The sequence below is a fragment of the Amblyomma maculatum genome, chromosome 6 (genome assembly GCF_055883805.1).
Source record: "Amblyomma maculatum isolate TAMU_Amacu chromosome 6, ASM5588380v1, whole genome shotgun sequence".
Classification (NCBI taxonomy): Eukaryota; Metazoa; Arthropoda; class Arachnida; order Ixodida; family Ixodidae; genus Amblyomma; species Amblyomma maculatum.
In genome coordinates, this window is record NC_139349.1 from 137,106,317 (window position 1) to 137,124,777 (window position 18,461).

Below are 18,461 nucleotides of genomic sequence, written 5' to 3' on the forward strand. Positions count from 1 at the left end.
CATGAAACATCAGTGCAAACCAAATATCATAAATGAAGCACAGCCATTTAATAAGAACCGAAATAAAACGCGAATGTATTACGAGGTTGGATTTCACCTGCCTTCCGAGCCAGCGAGCCGGTTATGATGTCACGTGCAGCGCACGAAGCACTCATGTGCTTTTGGGACCTCAAGTGTTTGTGACTTTCAAGAAACACCTCCTTCGGACTATACTTATTATTCTACTGCAAGATTTGCTTTAGTAATGTAGTAATAAAAACAAAACTGTATATAGTTCCCATGCTACTGGCCAAAACGATGGTCAACGAGTGAGCCGCTTTATTTCACAGTACTGATAATACTTTCGCAATTTTTAAACATATTGTATACGACAATATAATTATATAGTGGACTTACTTCGAGATGCACTTCCTACGTTTTCGCTAACATGAGAAACGCATTCACAATCAATATTTACTCATCGCCGTCTGTCTTCTGCTCTACAGTGCAAACGTGAATAAAAAGTTTCTCGCCTATAGTAGTTAAGTTTCCTCCATGAAAATACGCGGCAGGTTCTCCAATCATCCAATAATCAAGAAGGAATGCTGGCGGCATGCCTGCGGGGGCGCGTCGGGGCGCGTGCTCGTGCGAGAGAAAGCGAGCGGCGCACACCGCGAAGGCAGCGAGCTGAGCCCGCGGCGTCCCAGTGTTTGCTTTTCACACTCACAGATGGCGCTGCCCATTAGGAGCCACAGTGCCGTCCAGCAATGCTTTGGGAGCCCATAGACAGCTCTTCGTACACAGTCACATTCTTCTTATTTAGTATTTTTTAAATGTTACACACTCTTATCGTTCAGTCTAATGACGTTAGATCAGCATAAATAAATAATGATGCTGGTGACACAGTGACAATTCACATGCACAGTCATATTCTCCTTAGCTTTAATTTCTAAAGACCTGCTTCGTTTCACTGTGCTACCATGGACTAAAGTCTGCAGGACGTGCAATGGATGATGAGGTACACAGAAACGATGTGTGCTAAGGAACGCCTGATTTAGCTTGCATTATTTCTGAAAAGGCAAGTCCAATTTCCACTTCCACAAACCTGTTCCTTAGTTAGCAGCAGAAAAAGAGCTACATGTGTCTGTTGTTGCCCGAGTTCAGGAGACTTTCGTCCTCAAAAGTACATTTCCATGAAAAATGACAATAATTGGAAGTCTAACAAGCTTGTACACAAGCACCTTGTATTCTTGTATTCTCCCCCAGTGATGTAACCACTTTTTAGTGCCTCAGGCCATGAGGGTAAGAAAACCGATGAGTCACTACAGTCCCCACTTTCCTTCTCCCCACCATTGCCATTTTCGTTTAGGTGAGGTCCCAACCCCTATCTCACATCATTCCTATTTTGCACATTCAGCAACTCACCGTCCACGTTGGACTTTGCCCTACACAGTGGCTTGAACACTTCCTCCTTGTTCAGTTCAGGAAGCAAGGCCTGCAGCCTGGACACCATTTCCAGGTCTTTGGCCGTTGTCTTCCGTGCAGACTCCGAGAGGCACACCGTATCCAAAAGGATCGTGCCTGCAAGTACGATCACCAACCAAAACTGCACACTCAAACCAGCTGCTTTTTGGACATGGCAGACGCTCCTTGAAAGACTTATGGCCACCAAAGCTAGCATTACAGTCCGTAAGAGATAGCATTTTATCTGCGCAGTCTTAGGCCATGGATTCGATTGAACCTCTTGCTTTCAGGCAGATACTGGTAACAAAACAATTCGCATAGACTAAACTCTGATTTCAAAAGCACCAAAGAAAATTTGAAAACATCAAGTTTTTACTTTTTCCAAAGAAGAAGACATGAAAGTGAAACGCTCCATTTTCATGCGAATGAGTTGGGACATTTTCGGACTCTCTGTAAACAAATTTCTCTGTCCAAGTTGAACCCCATGAATTCCCAAATGCCATTTATCACTTTCATGAATTTCAACCCCCTAGGTTTCCTTGGTGTGCACTGTGATCACATATCCACAAGAATGTTTGCTTTGGGTTGCAGTAATGCACAGCTAGTTTTTTTCACGTGCAGTGCAAGCAGCCCTGGCTTGGGCGTTACTTAGAGGAATGCACTAGACACATTATGAAAACAGTGAAATGATTGATGAATAAAGCATGCGGATCCCCCTCACCGTAAAGCAGGAGAGCAACCTGAGGGCTAGCAAGCTCCGGCTTTGAGTGCAGCAGTTTCTCGGCCACCAGGGTGCAGCACGACCCCACCATTTCCACCGTCTTGTCACATCTGAAAGCCAGGGTGAGAGAACTCGTACACACCTTTGGCAAGCAGAAACACAACTTGGAGGACAAGGAAACTGCAGTGTGGAGCGAAAATATGACTTCATGCAAAGCAGAAAAGCCTTATTCTTTCATGTTCCACTAAAAAAGAAAAGCATGTCATTCCAAACCCATGCTGTTCCTTAAGCCCACCTAAGATTATGAACCGGTGGAAACATACTCAGTATAAATTCAGTTGAACTGAAGTGTCACAAGATATTCCAGAATGTTGGCAATTTAATTCATCAACAAACTGATCAGCAAATAATTTTTTGTTCTTAATGAATTTCTTGTGTGCTTACAACTGAGTTCCCAAAAATCAAATTTATATTACGTATAGCATGCATCACCCTATACATGCCTTAAAACCACCACAAACACAATGAAACACGTATTCCAAGAATGTTTGTACTCAGTTCAATGCTTCCCATTTTCATACTAAAACAATTATGCCATATTAATGCTCAATGATTGTAGACATTACAAAACATTTGCTAATTAAAAGCCCTTTACATACAAAGATTCAGCTTAACCTTGTTACTATACTGTCAATGGTTGAGTTTCTGAGCCACATTATATTGATCTTTGTGTTAATCGAATGGCACATGGAAAGAAACGTCAGGTAACAGTAGGCTGCTCTTTGCAACACCCGGCATCCAAAAATGAACACGCATGTTGCCCTTGTACTGTGTCCCAACCCCATTAACTTCTTTGTTCCAAAAATAATTTACTGAAATGATATTACTTAACACAAGCACAAATTGCACACAAATGATGTTTAGACCTACAACTTCCCTAACGAAGGCGTCAAAAATGCAGATTTCCCCAACTGAAGCTTTGGTGAGAGGGAAAGTAGCACAAATACCAAGCAGGTACCTTCTTTCGCTTGCACTTCAATTTACCTTCGGAATAATGCACCAACTAGCCCCAACCGAAATTTCATTGAAATATCAAGCAATCTTCATCATAATGTGCAATAGTTTTACGACATGCAACTACATTTACTGGGCCTCGCAAATTAAAACACTTTCAGAGTAATTAGGCAAGTGGCAATGATCGTTTCTGTTGTAGCGTCGTGTTGTATCGCGAGAAGGACGCCCGCTATGTATTGTCATGGCTTATCGCGTTCGCCATGTCTGTCTGCGCATGCACCGGCAGCTCACGCAGGTATAAGACAGCGCGCATTCTCCATGTACGGGGGTTGTTGATTTGAGGCTGCGGGCATGCACCTCGTAATAAAGCTTCCTGTTCCTTGGCCTGGCGTCTGGATACAACAGTTTCAAAGTTGTGCATGAGTAACACCGTGCAAAGCACAAAGTCCATGTTACAGAAGTGGGAGAAAAAACTGCAGTGGTTTTGTATGCCACATGTACTACAGTGATGTTTGACCCCACAGCCATAGCTTGCCTGTTGAAATTGAAACCAGCATGACAAAAGAAATTCAATTATAAATTACTATAAATGACAACAGCTGTAGATGAATAACATGGGGTGACCTGTGTACAGGAATCTGTGTACAGGATCAGGACAGTATCAATAAATAAATAAATAAATAAAGATTTGGTACCTAAGCTCCTTCAACACCGACCTGCAAACACAGTCTAGAGTGACGCAGCAACACAATAAAAAGCCACTCCTTTAGAAATATATTCCGGCCTGAGCAGCATAAAAAAAATCTCTCTCTTTTGTTTTTGTTTTTTTACTTGCAGCATCCTGTGCTTACCAATGTCCAATGCCAGTCACCATTTATTAATTCTTTTACATGCTTTCTGAGCTGACCTTCTCTGCCATCTTTGCCCACATTGATATTTTTGGCTCATTTTCTAACCCAAACCAATGTACACAAAAGGACCAAAGGACTCATTCACAGCTTTCCTGCCGTACGTCAGCAAACTAACCGGGGGTTTAGTGATATCACTGGCCGGGTGAATAAACCGGCTGTGGAAGCTAGCAAAAACCACTGGAAGATTGGTGACTTAAAAGCAGAGAAGTGACATAATGTTAGTAATGTAGAAACAAAAATTTAATACATAGAATGATGGTATAGTTAACCAATCTAAAACAATAATTAAGATATAGGGAGAAAAATGAGCATGATAGCTACTGCTACCACCCCGTTTCAAAGGGGACGCTCCTATATTCCATTCATCCATCCATCCAGTACGAACCTGTGAGATGTTTCCAGTCTGTGGTGGTCGATTATCTCTTGCACCGCACCTTGAAGATCCGCATCTTCTTTGGGCAAAAGGTTGTGGTCCACCAAGGTCAAGGACAACTTTGACTGGGAGTGAAGTCTCTGGGTAAAAAGAGGAAATGGTGTTAATGACTGCTTTGTTTTGCTCATTTATTAGTTCATTATTACTGCCCAAGTTTGATCTCAGAATCCCAAATATTGCAAGGAAAAACAATAAAATATGCAAACAATCATGGCTCCAGTGCTACAGAGTGTAGAGTACCAAAAGCTGAAGAAAATGTCAATTTGACTGTAAGGGCAATGTGTGTTCAAGCACAAGAAGCATTCACACAACCCCATCTCCAGAACAACAAGGACAAAAAGATTGCTTGGCAAGCATTCTAATAAATTCCAAGCACATGGCAGTTACAATCCATATCACCAGTTTACTTCGGATGCACGATTGAACCCTTGAAAGCACCTGGAGGCACATTTTAAAATCGGTACTGAACAGACCAAGGCATTTTCTCGAGGACTGCAGGCAATTACCCAGACAACATGCGAACGCCCAGGGACGTCTCGTTTAAATCCCCACCTCCCATATCTTAACAGGGTAGTACGCAGGATGTCCCTGCGAGCTCCCTACTGGGATATGTCCTAACCTCCAAAGGAGGATCTCCGTGGGATGTTACGTTTACTTCCCCTTTAGGACCATGCTAAATACATTCCAGAACAGTTGTCTGGGACCATGTACCATGTCGCATGAAAGCGAGTGAACGAGTCACCCCCACGATTTCGCTATTAATGCCAGAAACAAATACTGTTGACTGCTGTAACTAAAAATAATTGACACTGTCCCTACAATTGCTAACTAAAATTTTGATCGCGCTTCCCCAAGATAGTCTATGTAGGGGTACTGCGACTGATTGTCCACTGTGGTCTTGTGAAGCATATAAACAGTAAATGTAAGCTCATAATTGCTTTAGCAGACACAGAAATTGGCTCCTTTAGAAAATAAAGACATGCAATATGCTGCATTACATGCAGCCTAACACGATATGAGGGCTAAGGTCCAATATGAATCGTAAGTTCATAAAACAGGCATATGCTGCGGCAGTTAAGCGCGGTACCCAACTATCATGGTGCCCAATTTCTCTGAAGAACATAGAAGAGGTCTAACTAATCACTTTATTGTCAGCAAAGAAATGAAGGGGCTCAATTAACAGAGCATTACATGTAACACTGATTGATTGTAGTGTAAATAAAATGACTGTTCACAAGAATACTTCATATAAGTTTGCTGGTCTGTCGTCCAGTACCTGCACATACAGGATGGATGCCTTTGTGGAGGAGTATACATAGAAGTACACATGTTAATATCAAGACAGCATCCGCTCTATGCTTTGTAACCAGTGAAAGTGTGTGTGTGTGTTTGTGGAGTGGAAAGGGGAATGTAGAGTGTGCTTCTGATATGTATGTTATACATAGTATGTAACATTCCTTGTGTGTCTAAAACAACACCCCAGGACTAGGCATACAGAATGATGAATTACAGGTAGCAGCACTGTTGAAAGACCTTAAATTGTTTTGCCACACTAAAATTCATCGAATACATTGATATGAAATTTTTTGTCAGCCCTACACGCATTAAATCAGCCAATAATTTGAATGTGTTCAACATGAGAAAAATGACTGCAAATAATGTTGAGAACGGTGAACTCCAGCCCTGTAGCCACTTTTTCATCGAGATTCAACTAATATTCTGCACACACAAGCCCTGCCTGGTCCCAGCACAAATTAAAGATGGCATGTTGATTTTGCTCATAACACCAACACGAGCTCAGAATGATTTTTTATGAGAGAGCTTGAAACAGAAACCATTTTTGGAGGACATTATACTTGCATGCTTCCTACAAAGACCCTGCAAAAGGCAGACCCTAGAATAACAATTGAAAATTTAGTAGTGCATGCCGAGCAAAGCCCGTAAACAATGTCCTAATAAGCTCCCAAAACACTACAAACATGTTACAGAAGAATGGCAAACACCAGGCCGCATGTCCCAGAGCGATATTGTTTGAGACGTCCTGAAGTCTCTTGTTCACTTGGTATGCTTTTTTGGGATTTCTTTGGCACTTTCCAGGAGTCCCCAATCTCCCATAAGCAAAACCACTGGGATGTCCCTGGGACACCTGTGTGTTGTGTGGGTAGTGATAACTAGGCACTCACAAGAACCGATCCCAATTACTATGCAACAGAAATCAAAAATTCGCATTCTATGGCTTATGAATGAATGGAAAAGAGTGTCTATAACTGGAAAAATAACTGTCAAAGGAACCGCAAAGAATGAAGAGACATTATATGAACTCAGTTTCCCTTGCATTGGTTCAAATTCAATTTGCCTTATTTGCTAGAGGCGATACAGCAGGTCATGTGGGCAGACAGCTGCTTGTGGCAGCTTGACAGGGCATGAAAGCAATGAGTTCATCCCTTCCAGTTCATTACTCATGTTTCCACATTCTTTCCGGCAGAAGTATGTCACACCACCAGCTGTGACACACAATAGTCCAGAATACTGCGCATTTCCACACATCCATATGCTGCCTTGTAGTGAAGCGCACGTTAAGACACTGCAGTAGTTTCCTCCGAGGAGCACCAGACAGCAGCCATAAAGCGCTTCAGTAGGACCGGCTGCAGACTGGATCAACATGGTTTTTGTATCTCCTGGCAGAGCGCCAACCAAGCGAAATCTACGCAGCTATCGCTTTATGATGTGGAAATAGCGCAATCGGAACAGATGAAAGCGGACGGCATCCGCCGGCGACACCACCTTGCGGTGGGCGTGACGGGCGGTATTTACCTTCAGGTCGATTTCGTCCCGGCAGACCAGCGAGTCGAGAGGAATCTCCACTTGTTCGAAGAAATACGTGACCTCCGTCCGCAGCCTGACGTCTTTTCTTGCGACATTAAGTACAGGAACGACGAGTAAGCTTGTGACCGGCTGAAGCTGAAAGTAAAACAGGTTCGTTTACGCGCATAAACTGGTAGTCGTCGCACGCTAACCGTGCCGCGATGACCAAGTGAAGCACGTTCGAGAGCACACTAATCAAGTTAGCCATTCACAAATAAGAGTGAAGAAACTCTCACCTCGTGTAGCAGATACGCAGTGACAATGGCAGACACGGCCGAGTCCAAGTCGCAGGATTCGTTGCCCAGGACAACATGGACTTTAGTGAATGAGTCGAGCTTTTCCTGAATACGATACAAACACAGCTGTCATTCACGGTCCCAGAAACGTGATTTTAGTATTACACGACGTCGGCACGTCGGTTCGACGCGTTCAAGGAGAACTTCCGCTCACTAGCGATAGGAAGCTTTCGAAAGTGAATAGAGATGAGGTCGTGGGCAGCATCCAGCAAATCAAACTGGGACATCGCACAGCGACGAGCAGCCGGAAAATAAACCGTGCAGATTCGATAGACGCGATCGTAGTACGGTTCTAACTCAAGTAAAATCGGCAATAAGCCATCTAAATGAAGAAAATGTTTAAACAAGCACGACGTATACTGGCAGACCGCTTGCACACAAGCCGTCGCTGACCGGACTTCATATGGCACATTACAGCTGACCAGGGGCGGCACATGAAATTTAAAACAAAAAAACAATAGCTTACCAAGTTTCGTTTGCATTCTAAGAGAAATCTATCCATGTTTCGCGATGTTGGACACGCAAAGTTTCTAAACAACAGACAAAAGAAGACTTAACAGAAGCCGAATATGAGGGGCATTGTTGCGAAAAGGTGAAGAGTCAACTCGCAGCCATTTCCGAATGCGCGAAATATACGCCGCACTACTTGCACTACATGGAACCAGCGCGCTGTAATACTGGTAATACTACGCCATCCCATTTGCGACAGCCTCCGCTGTCCAGGAAGCGCTGTTGTTGCGAACACGTCACTCATTTCTTAACTTTCTGTTAGAGCGTCATAGAAAGAGATAATCAAGTTTCGAGCCATACCTGACAAACAGTTAGGTAACGAACTATTTCTTGACGCAGCTACTGATGGTGACACGGCGTGAATAGTGAATTCGAATAAAGGCGCGATATTCAAAAATTGCTCCTCCAGATTATCCAGATTCAATTCAGATTGTGAGCGGCACTACACACAAATTCAAATAACACACCTCAAAGTGCATGTCCAAGGTCGTCCACTCTTAGGGTGAACACGCGAGCGTGTGGCCGCTCTCTTCGTGGATCCACTGCGTCCGGTCCGGCCGCGCATCAAAGCGAAGTAGAGTGGCATGCGAAGCACCTCTTCGAGGTCCATTGTGCCTGTACCACTTCGACGTGCAGCCATGTAGGACGCAAAGGCGCTTCGGAGAGAGAGACCACGTGCTCGCATATCCGCCCTAAGAGTGGACGACCCTGCGCGTCAAACCAACGTCTCTCAAAAAGTGCAAAATAACCTGTAGCAGAGGGGTTACAAAAGCGTAGACCCTTTTAATAGCTAGTATACATGCTCACGCTTTTCTTAGCTATATATCAGTGAGGGCCAATTAAAACTCATGCTCATCTATGAGAGAATGTACCAGGCCTAGATAGTCGCAAAGCACCCGAGAATAATGCACTCCTTTCTAGTGCATCATCACTATAATTTCCTCACCCTACTACAATTCAGCTAGCCATTCTGGCCAGCTCATTTGTTAGCGCAACTGCCAGGAGGTGATTCCAGGTTCAAATCTCGCACAGATGAATTTTTCTCAAAATACAAAAGTTTCTGATAGTCCTACTCCTTGGTGGATGCTCGTGAGGAATGAAAACAGTGCAAATGATGCAGACAAAAACTATGCATGAAAGCATTTTGTCCGCCTTGCACAGGTGTCCACAAGTTTTAGAGCATGATAGAAAAATGTTTTTGTCGATCATTTGAGCATACAGCCACTGCCTGAATGGGGTGGTCAGCACTTTCTTGCAAGACCTGCACGATTCATTCCTCAGTGCTTTGCAGACACTATGCAGAGAAAAAAAAAATTCTGGTTTTTCATGTTTGTGTTCTAAAAACTTTTTGGCCACCTGCATACGCTACCGCACTTTCATTTCAACAATATCTGGTGTGTAAAGAAGAAGACGCCAGCGCGCTGGCACGAGACGCGCGCACCAGTCGTTCGAGCCAGCGCCTACCTGCAAGCCTAGACAGCTAGCCCTAGCAAACGGGCGCTCGCCTTGCAATAAAGCTCGTTACAATCTTGGTGGAGGTGGGGGCGGGGAGGTGCCATTCCACCGGCCCCATGCAGCCTCTTACTTGCCCATCAAGGCCTTTCGACCACGTACTTTCGACCGAGTAGGCATTGACCTCCACGGCCCGCTTCCCTAAATTGCAACCGGAAACCGCTGGGTCATTGTAGCAGTAGATCATCTCACCCGTTATGCCGAAACCGCCGCGCTCTACCTGCTGCTACGGAACGCGATGTTGCCACCTTCATCTTACACCACTTCATCCTTCATCACGGAGGGCCACGGGAACTGTTGAGCGACCGTGGTCGTGTATTCTTATCTGAAGTGGTTTCCTCCCTCCTGCAGCAATGTAATATCACCCATCGCACTACTACGGCCTACCACCAGCAGACTAATGGTCCGACTAAAACATTCAACCGAACCCTAGGCAACATATGATGTACATAGCTGCCGACCATTCCAACTGGGACACATTGCTGCCCTTCGATCGTCACGTACGCAGATAACACTGCTACGCAGACCACTACCGGATTCTCGCCATTTTTATTATATGGATGTGAGCCATCTTCGCCACTTGACACCATACTTCCTTACCGGCCCGATTCTTCTGAAGCCACCACTGTGTCTGAAGCCTCGAGATACGCCGAGGAGTGCAGGAAGCTCACCCGTTCACTCACCTTCCGACCAGAGCAGACAGAAAAATCGTTTTGACTCGGCTAACGCTGCCGATAGCTTTCTTCCGCAAGCTCGTGTTTGGCTACGTGTGCCTTGTGCGTCACCTGGCCTCTCTTCCAAGCAACTGCCGAGATACCAAGGACCCTACCGCGTCCTTGAGCGCACCTCACTCGTCAATTACATTGTTGAGCCTGTCACGCCTTCGCCAGACCTTCGACGAAGTGGGCGTGAGACCGTCCATGTTTCTCAGCTTAAACTGCACTACGACCCAGACGTGTTGTTGTTCGCTTAAGTCGCCAGGATGGCTCCTTCTCCTGGGGGTGGGGGGTGATTGTAAAGAAGAACACCTGGCACCAGCGCGCCGGCATGAGAAGCAAGCACCAGTCGTTCGAGCCAGCGCCTACCTGCAAGCCTCAACCTAGCCCTATCAAACGAGCTCACCTTGCAACATAGCTCGTTACAGGTGTATTAAAAAAAAGAAGCAACAAACAAGTTTCCTTACACATTTATTGAGATTTAGATGAAACGCATGTGAATGAAATGAATACGATGGGACTGCATGGCTGAAGAAAGTTGCATTCCAGACGCATGACGTCAAGCTATCCTGTCTTGACTTTCAAGCAGGACAATGCTGTTTCCCCTGACAACCTGCAAATGAAATGCAAAAAGTGGTCACAATCAAAGCCACAACTTGGTGCATCGAGTGAACTTACCACCATGCCAATGTTGTGCTTCTCCCCTCCCTTGGTTTCTTCAACTGTCTCGTCAAGGACTAGGTTCATGAATGGGTCGAAACCTCGAAGGATTCCAGTGATGACACGACTGCCATTGAGCCTCACTGCAAGCAGAAATCAAGAAATTTGCCAGACACAGCTCTAAGATGATTAAAAAAACCTTTTGACTGCAGACATTATGAGACCCTAGTTACCCACTGGTTTCTGCACAGCAGTAGTGTTATTGGTTGGTTCATGTGTTTCATTAAAATTGTTTTTTTTTTAACTGTCGTAAGTCAGCTACTTATGTAGAGAGAGCAAGAGGTTTCCTCATCTTCATTAACTATGATAGCTACAGGAGACTTGAGCCAACTTATTCAGCAAAGTAGCCTGTTCCAGACTGCCAAGATTGCTCTATACTGCCATGCTTATTGTAATGTTTTGGAACCGCCATTTCCGTCATTTCTGCATAGTAGTACTGGCACGTGCTGATGGAACGCGCAAAACTACCCCGCCGGGGTGGTGCAGTGGTAAGACGCCCGACTACTGTGCCGGAGTACCCGGGTTCGAACCCGACCTCGGCGGTTGCGTTTCGATGGAGGCGAAACGGAGTGGCGTCCGTGTGCTGTGCGATGTCAGCGCACGTTAAAGAACCCCAGGTGGTCGAAATTTCCGGAGTCCTCCACTACGGCGTCTCTCATAGCCTTAGTCGCTTTGGGACGTTAAACCCCACAAACCAACCAACCAACCAAAGCGCAAAACTGGTGGCCATCATGTGGCCCTGCATGCGAAGAATGTGCGGTTGCATGAAACATAAAAAAGTGTGGAGCCGTATGGCATTCAGTTCGTAACATGCACCTCTGCCACAGTTGTACTGTGAGCACAAGTTTGCTCAATAAACATGTAGCGTCTTGTGTTCTCTACAGCACCTTACTGCTCCCTGTGGTAACCGGTGGAGGTGCAGGGTTGCGACAAATGCAGGGGACTTTCTGAAAGCCCTTGAAGCCTCGAAGGTATCCCTCAACAGCCGGCCCGACGTGCCTACTGTGCCACGACAATATCATTGACTGCAAGGCCTCTGCCCGAACTTCGGGCTTTATCCTGGCATGGCGATGACCTCTGACAACCAGTATAAGCACAATGGAACAAGGTGTGATGGTGGCCCAATACATTCTGCAGCAGACACGCGAGTTGGACCCTCATTCTGTGGTAGACTTGCAAGGGCACAGAAGAATGAACAGGCCAGTCTAAAAGGTTTGCACCGCTCAACCCCTTGGACAAACCAACCAAGCTGCGGCATGTTTTTTTCATGCTGGAGGATGCTGCACGAACCCAGTACAAGAACGATGAAGCTTCTTTGCCTACATGGATTGAACTCAAGCTGCTGTTTTTGGCCACCTGACCAGCATTGTGCACAAAGAAAGAGCAAAACTTCATTCTGCAGAATAGCGTACATTATCTCAATGAATCTGTGCTCACTTTCACTGAGGAGGTTGAAGTGCCTCTTCCGCCAAGCAGACCCAGGTATGGATGAAGGAAAAAAAGGTGAGTCTGTTGTACACAGCATTCAACAAGAACTCCTCGGTGTGCTCATATGTAACCCATCAAATACTGTGGCTGAATTCACCAGTGAAGCTGCTACTGTGGAGAAAATTCGACAAATGAGTACCGAACAGGAGCAGCATCCCTAACATCCTTTTCCTCAGTTGCGACAATGCTGCGCCACTGAAACGAGCTCCCTGCGAGACACCGTCCAAACCGCTTTGCAGGAAGAACCACAAGGACTTTTCCTAAAGTTGCTTCCCTGAGTGATGTCATCCGAGAAGTACATAAGGCACTGAATTTGGAGCTGCCACTACCGCCACGGCAACAAGCAATGTCGTATGCTGCAGCTATTCTTGATTCTATGCGTCCCTAGAACCACAGTCATGAAGCTCCATAATCTTTCCGTCCACTGCAATCAACCAGCCACCCTCCCTTCATGTAGATATCTTGCATCCCATGACGAGCCTGCCTCTAGACATCTTGGTGTAACTCTAAACTTAAACCAAATACACGAGAAATACTACCGACCACACTTAATGACGGATGCTGCTTGCTAAGTCGGAAGTTGCTGGGCTTGTCAGCATCGAAAGACTCCAAAGTCGACACCTGCTGCACTCTTGAGCCAAATACAGACACCGACAAGGCCTTTCCAGCAGGCTGAAATGGACTATTAAGCTCGTTCAGCAAGTCTGCTTCCAAGAACAAATGAATTCTGGTTGTAGCAGACTACTTCAGCCATTACAGCAAAACAACTGCTCTGACCACCACCACTGCATTGACATAGTAAGTTTCTTCTTTCAAAACACCACGTTTCGCCATTGCACCCTAGAGATCCTTGTCAGTGACAGAGGCCTAGTGTTTGCTGCGGAACTGACACAGGTGGTATTACATTACAGCCATGCCAGCCATTGTCGAACGACAGCATACCATCAGCAGATAAACGGCTCAACAAGACTATAGGCTTCCAAAGCACCGTCGAGCGGCGCTGCTGCTCCTGACAGGGAGCGCCATCTCTGACAGAAAAATACAAACTGGGGATAAACGCGGCGGCCCCACATAGGCATCCCGTGCAAGTTTTCTCCTTTCGCTCGCTCGCTTCCGCGCACGTGCAGACGTCTCGCGCTGCTTTGTCGCGCGGGAACACACTGGACACCGCCGGCTCAGCTCGCTGCCTTCACGGCGTGCGCGGTGCGCTTTCTCTCGCACGAGCACGCGCCTTGACGCGCCCCCGCAGGCGCACCGCGACATGCCGCCTGCATTCCGTCTTGATTGGGCAACCTAATGCGTATTTTTAGGATACTTAATTATAGACGGGTAACTTTTTATTCACGTTTGCACTGTAGAGCAGATAACAGACGGGGAGGAGTAAATATTGATTGTGAATGTGTCCCACGTTAGCAAAAACGTAGGAAGTGCATTTTGAGGTAAGTACGCTATGTAAATATATTGTCGTATATAATATGTTTAAAAACTGCTAAAGTATCATCAGTACTGTGAAATAAAGTGGCCCGCTCGTTGACCATCATTTTGGCCTGTAGCATGCGATCTATATACGGATTTGTTCTTATTATTATTACGCCGTTACTAAAGGAAATCTTGCAGTAGAAGAATAAGTATGTAGTCCGAAGGAGATGTTTCTTTTAAGACAAGAACGCTAGCAATCTCATAAGCACAAGCGTGCTCCGTTGCACGTGACATAACCGGCTCGCTGGCTCGGAAGGCAGGGGAAATCCAAGCTTGTACTACATATTGTTTTATTTAGGTTCTTATTAAATGGTTGTGCTTCATTTAAGATCATATTTGGTTTGCCCTCACGAACTCTGTGACGCAAATGGGGTGCTCCGTGCGAGTAGTGTCAGTCGAACCATTGCTACGATCACTTTTGTACTGCACTTCCAACATATCTCTGTTATTAATATTAATAAAAATAATTGGTTCATCATCATCATCAGCCTGATTATACCCACTGCAGGGCGAAGGCCTCTCCCATATTTCTCCACTTAACCCGGTTCTGTGCTAGCTGCATCCACTTGACCCCTGCGAACTTCTTAATCTCATCCGCCCACCTAACTTTCTGCCGCCCCCTGCTACGCTTTCCTTCCCTTGGAATCCAGTTTGTTACCCTCAGCGACCATCGGTTATCCTCTCTTCGCACTACATGTCCTGCCCATGTCCATTTCAATTATTGGCGAATTTGCGAAAATCTGTAAAAGCGTCCAGCATGGCATGTTTTCCAACGTCGCCCCACCCCCGAAAAAAAAAAAAAAAAAAAAAAAAAAAAAAAAAAAAGGCCTCGTTCCTAGATATTTTCTTGGTCAATCTAAAAATGAAAAGACAGCTGTGGACACTTAGGGCACATTCACACATCAGTCTCAATCGCGGACGTCGCATCTGTTCATTTGGTTGCTTTCAGAGCACTCACAAAGCGGGGAGAGAGCCTAGAAAATCAGCAACACTAGACACGTGGGGAGCCAAGAGCAGGATAATCTTCCATCCTCTTCACTTTTTATGCATGGTGTTAAACCACTGTATTTTTTTGATGCCTCTCCAAGCCATCTTTGTCAACTGTCAACATTTCTGAGTTTACGAAGAAAGGGGAAATTGGCTCTTTTCGTTTCCACAAAAAACGCGAGACTTCTCAGAACGCTGTCATGCGGTTGGAAAACAGGTCTTGCGGACACGCTTCCAAAGGAATCTGCAAAGTTTCACACTTGAGTCTCGTCTTTCGGTGCTTCGCCTACTATTGTGCCTTCCCATGACACAATGCTACTTAGTACATCCGTTTCGCATCAGCGGAAGCGTTTTTGTATCGCCAAGTAACCTCCAGGCGCAACGCGATCGCCGCGCGTGTACAGGAAGCTAGCGGAGCGTCTGCTCCGGCGAAGCCCCATCGTTTCACATTTCGCCACCACGCCAAGAATGCGGCGCTGCCGTCGCACGGCGAAACTTGAGCTTGGGCTCCCTATCGGGGACATGCTCTATATTACGTGGAACAGAAGGGTTGCGACATGCTCCATTATGTAACGCTCGCATGCAATACATGGCTTTCACGTGACGTCATGCTCGGCGGCGTGCGCTGCGGCGGCCATGCTGGTGCTGTCAGTTGTCAACAGTGCCGAGTCGAAAATGCAGTAGGCGAGCCGCGCGCGCATTCCCTCGTGCGTTTTGCTAACTCTGGTGACTTTCGGGTTGAATGCCGCTGCTTCTCAGCAAGCAACCTTTAAATGCTAACTACCACTCAGAACTTACAGGGTCTGAGCGCGTACGGTACGTGGAAAAAGGATGCCTTTGCAACATCGACCCTTTCAAGCTGCGACTGGGAATGGACACGGGAAGCAATGTTGACTTGTTTCCGGAGATTTCACACGGTGACATCGTCAAATACCTTGTTTTTTCTGCAAACGTTTCGACACTTGAACAAATGAAGGCTTTTAAGTCGACCGAAGCACATAATTATTTTACCAGCGGTTGGGTAAAGAGCTTGTCAGCAAAACAGCTCCAAGATGACAAGGTGGTTCTTCTTGAAGAGGTAAGCAGCAAGACTTCTCTTTTTTTTTTGAGAGCGGTCGAGAGGGAGAAGAGTAACGTTTACTCAGTCCTGAAGTGACTGAGAAAAAAGAATGTTTACAACCTGTCAAGTTAGGAAATAGTTTCTTCACACATGTACAGTACCTCAACAATGTGAGGCGATACCACTTCTCATTCTTTTTTACGTGCATATGTTGTTCAATTTGCAAACCTACCAAGTTATCGTGCGAAAAAGAAACGGTCACGCGTTAAAAGGCTGATATCGCTCGCTTGAGATTTGCTGACCAACAAATTAAATCTCGCCTGTCGCGTCTCGCGATTTTTGTGTGCTTTCCTAACTAATCAAGCTCGCCACTGTTGGCCAGTTCGGTAGCGTGATAAGATCGATAGCAACGTGCGCCCGTGCAGAAATGAACCCAACGTTAGGAACCCAACGTTAATATGTACCTTGCCACATTTCTGTTGCAGGTGAACCACTTGCAAAGGTTGCGAGACCAGCCTCTACAGGTGTGGATGCTTTGCAAAAAAAGTGGGGTTGTGCTCGCAGCCCATTGCACCTGTATGGCAGGAACAGGAGAGGCATGTTCTCATGTTGGGGCCTGCCTTTATGCAGTGCAGATAACCATTGAGCAGATAACAGTGCAGGTCCAACCAGAGCTCGGATTTCTCTGACGCCGTACCCTCATTCGCCGTAGGCCCCCTCTCTCTCTTTCTTTCGCCCTCTCTCATGTTGCATTGTACAAACAATTTGTACAAATTATACAAAACAATTTGTACAACAGCAGTACAAATGCAATGGTGCAATGATGCTCAACACTAGAAGATGACCTCAGCACCAATGTAGCTACACTCCTGCAATGCGGTGAAGAAGCTTGCCAGCTCCTGTTAACTCGAATCATGCACTAGCAGCGTAACAAACGATGCTATAGCCTTCAATGCCATGACTCCAACTATCAACCCCAAGATTGTGTCAGGTATGGACACCAATCCGACGGAGAGGCCTTAGCGAGAAGCTGTTATGATGCTGTTTTGGACCATACAGAGTAGTTCACCGCTAGGGCTCTTTTTAAACGCCAGCTCGTCTTTCAGCCATAACCAACTACTTCGACATCACCTGCACAAAGTGGATGGGCCGTCATGCGTACTATTACAGATAATCACATGCAATGTTTTGACTTTACTTTCATTGACGCATTTAATTTTGCCAATACTAGATTTCCTTTTTGTTAACCATCGAGGCGATGGGCTTTACGGGAGGGGGTAATGCCACGATTATTTTCATTTCTATACAGTGTTAGCTCGTGCCGATGAAACGCGCCGAACTCGAGGCCAGCAGTTGGCGTTGCATGGGACGGACGCGCGACCGAGACATAAAAAGCGTGGGGTCTTGTCACTCGTATGGTTTTCCATTCGCCGACTGCTGTAACACACACCGCTGCCGCCGTTGTACTGTGCGCACAAGTTCGCTCAATAAACGTGTTGAGTCTTTTGTTCTCTACAGCATCTTAGTGCTCCCCATGCCAACATTAAATCTTCGTTTCACGCTTCTATTTTCCTGCCATTCTGCCACTGTACAATTAAACCAAAGCTACAAGTATCGGACAGCGCAGTACCGTGCTTCTTTTGGTGCGGCTCGCTATTTGAACAGCACAGAAATCACACTGCCCTACAATAATGCAACAGCAAATAAACTTACATGACAGCTTCTTGTCCATGTACCTGAAATGAACAACAAAGAAAGTTAGTTAAATAACTCCTTCCTAAAGTTCATTCATTATGAAACAAATACTAAAGCTACGCAGAAAAAGTTCGACGACCGAAGTAACTGCGTGCTTTATATTTCAAATCTCTAGTACAAAGATTCATTTAACTTCAACCTAATGGATAACGCGCCTGACACCGGCATTTCGCAACTTTCATACGCCTGCGCGCAGTTGTAACAAAGCAACATGACTTACTTCTTTAGCTCAGGGGGATGTGCTTTACTCATACTGCGATAATTCGATGAAGACTAAATTACAAGAAACTGTTAAGCAGTTCAAACAACGCCGATATACACGTAAAAACCACGCTGCACCGAAACGCAAATCCAACGCTGATGGCGCTTAGCTCAAGCAGCTCAAGGTGACCAGCATAAAATGGCAGTTTCTCTGGTTTCTTCGTGGAAAAGTTTTTTTTCTTTTTTCCCCGTTATGGGCTTCGCCTAGTTCGTAACGTTCTCTACTGGAAGCCTGTAAATGTAATATAAAATTTTATAACACCCTCTTAATTTTTTAAATTTAGGATTCT

The 18,461-nt window shown here is 45.6% G+C and overlaps 2 protein-coding genes across 3 annotated transcripts in view; both read right to left on the reverse strand.

Annotated features, from left to right (window-relative positions):
* The window catches only part of LOC146186847 (uncharacterized), a 77,040-nt gene extending 68,691 nt beyond the window's left edge, over window positions 1–8,349 (reverse strand). For both annotated transcript variants that reach the window (XM_084607471.1, XM_084607470.1), the window contains exons 1-6: window positions 8,150–8,349; window positions 7,624–7,728; window positions 7,337–7,483; window positions 4,475–4,602; window positions 2,165–2,274; window positions 1,405–1,560 (exon numbers count right to left, since the gene is read on the reverse strand). In XM_084607471.1, the coding sequence (XP_084463597.1) occupies window positions 1,405–1,560; window positions 2,165–2,274; window positions 4,475–4,602; window positions 7,337–7,483; window positions 7,624–7,728; window positions 8,150–8,185 (682 nt within the window). In that variant the 5' untranslated portion in view covers window positions 8,186–8,349. The remainder of the gene's footprint in view (window positions 1–1,404; window positions 1,561–2,164; window positions 2,275–4,474; window positions 4,603–7,336; window positions 7,484–7,623; window positions 7,729–8,149) is intronic.
* A 2,526-nt stretch (window positions 8,350–10,875) lies between these two features.
* On the reverse strand, window positions 10,876–18,300 carry SNRPG (small nuclear ribonucleoprotein G). Its single transcript, XM_084607475.1, has 4 exons — window positions 18,131–18,300; window positions 17,869–17,891; window positions 11,100–11,224; window positions 10,876–11,034 (listed from the first exon to the last, which is right to left on the reverse strand). The coding sequence occupies exons 1-4, from the start codon at window positions 18,160–18,162 to the stop codon at window positions 10,981–10,983; spliced, it is 234 nt and encodes a 77-aa protein (XP_084463601.1). The 5' UTR covers window positions 18,163–18,300; the 3' UTR covers window positions 10,876–10,980.
* Between the last annotated feature and the right edge of the window lie 161 nt (window positions 18,301–18,461).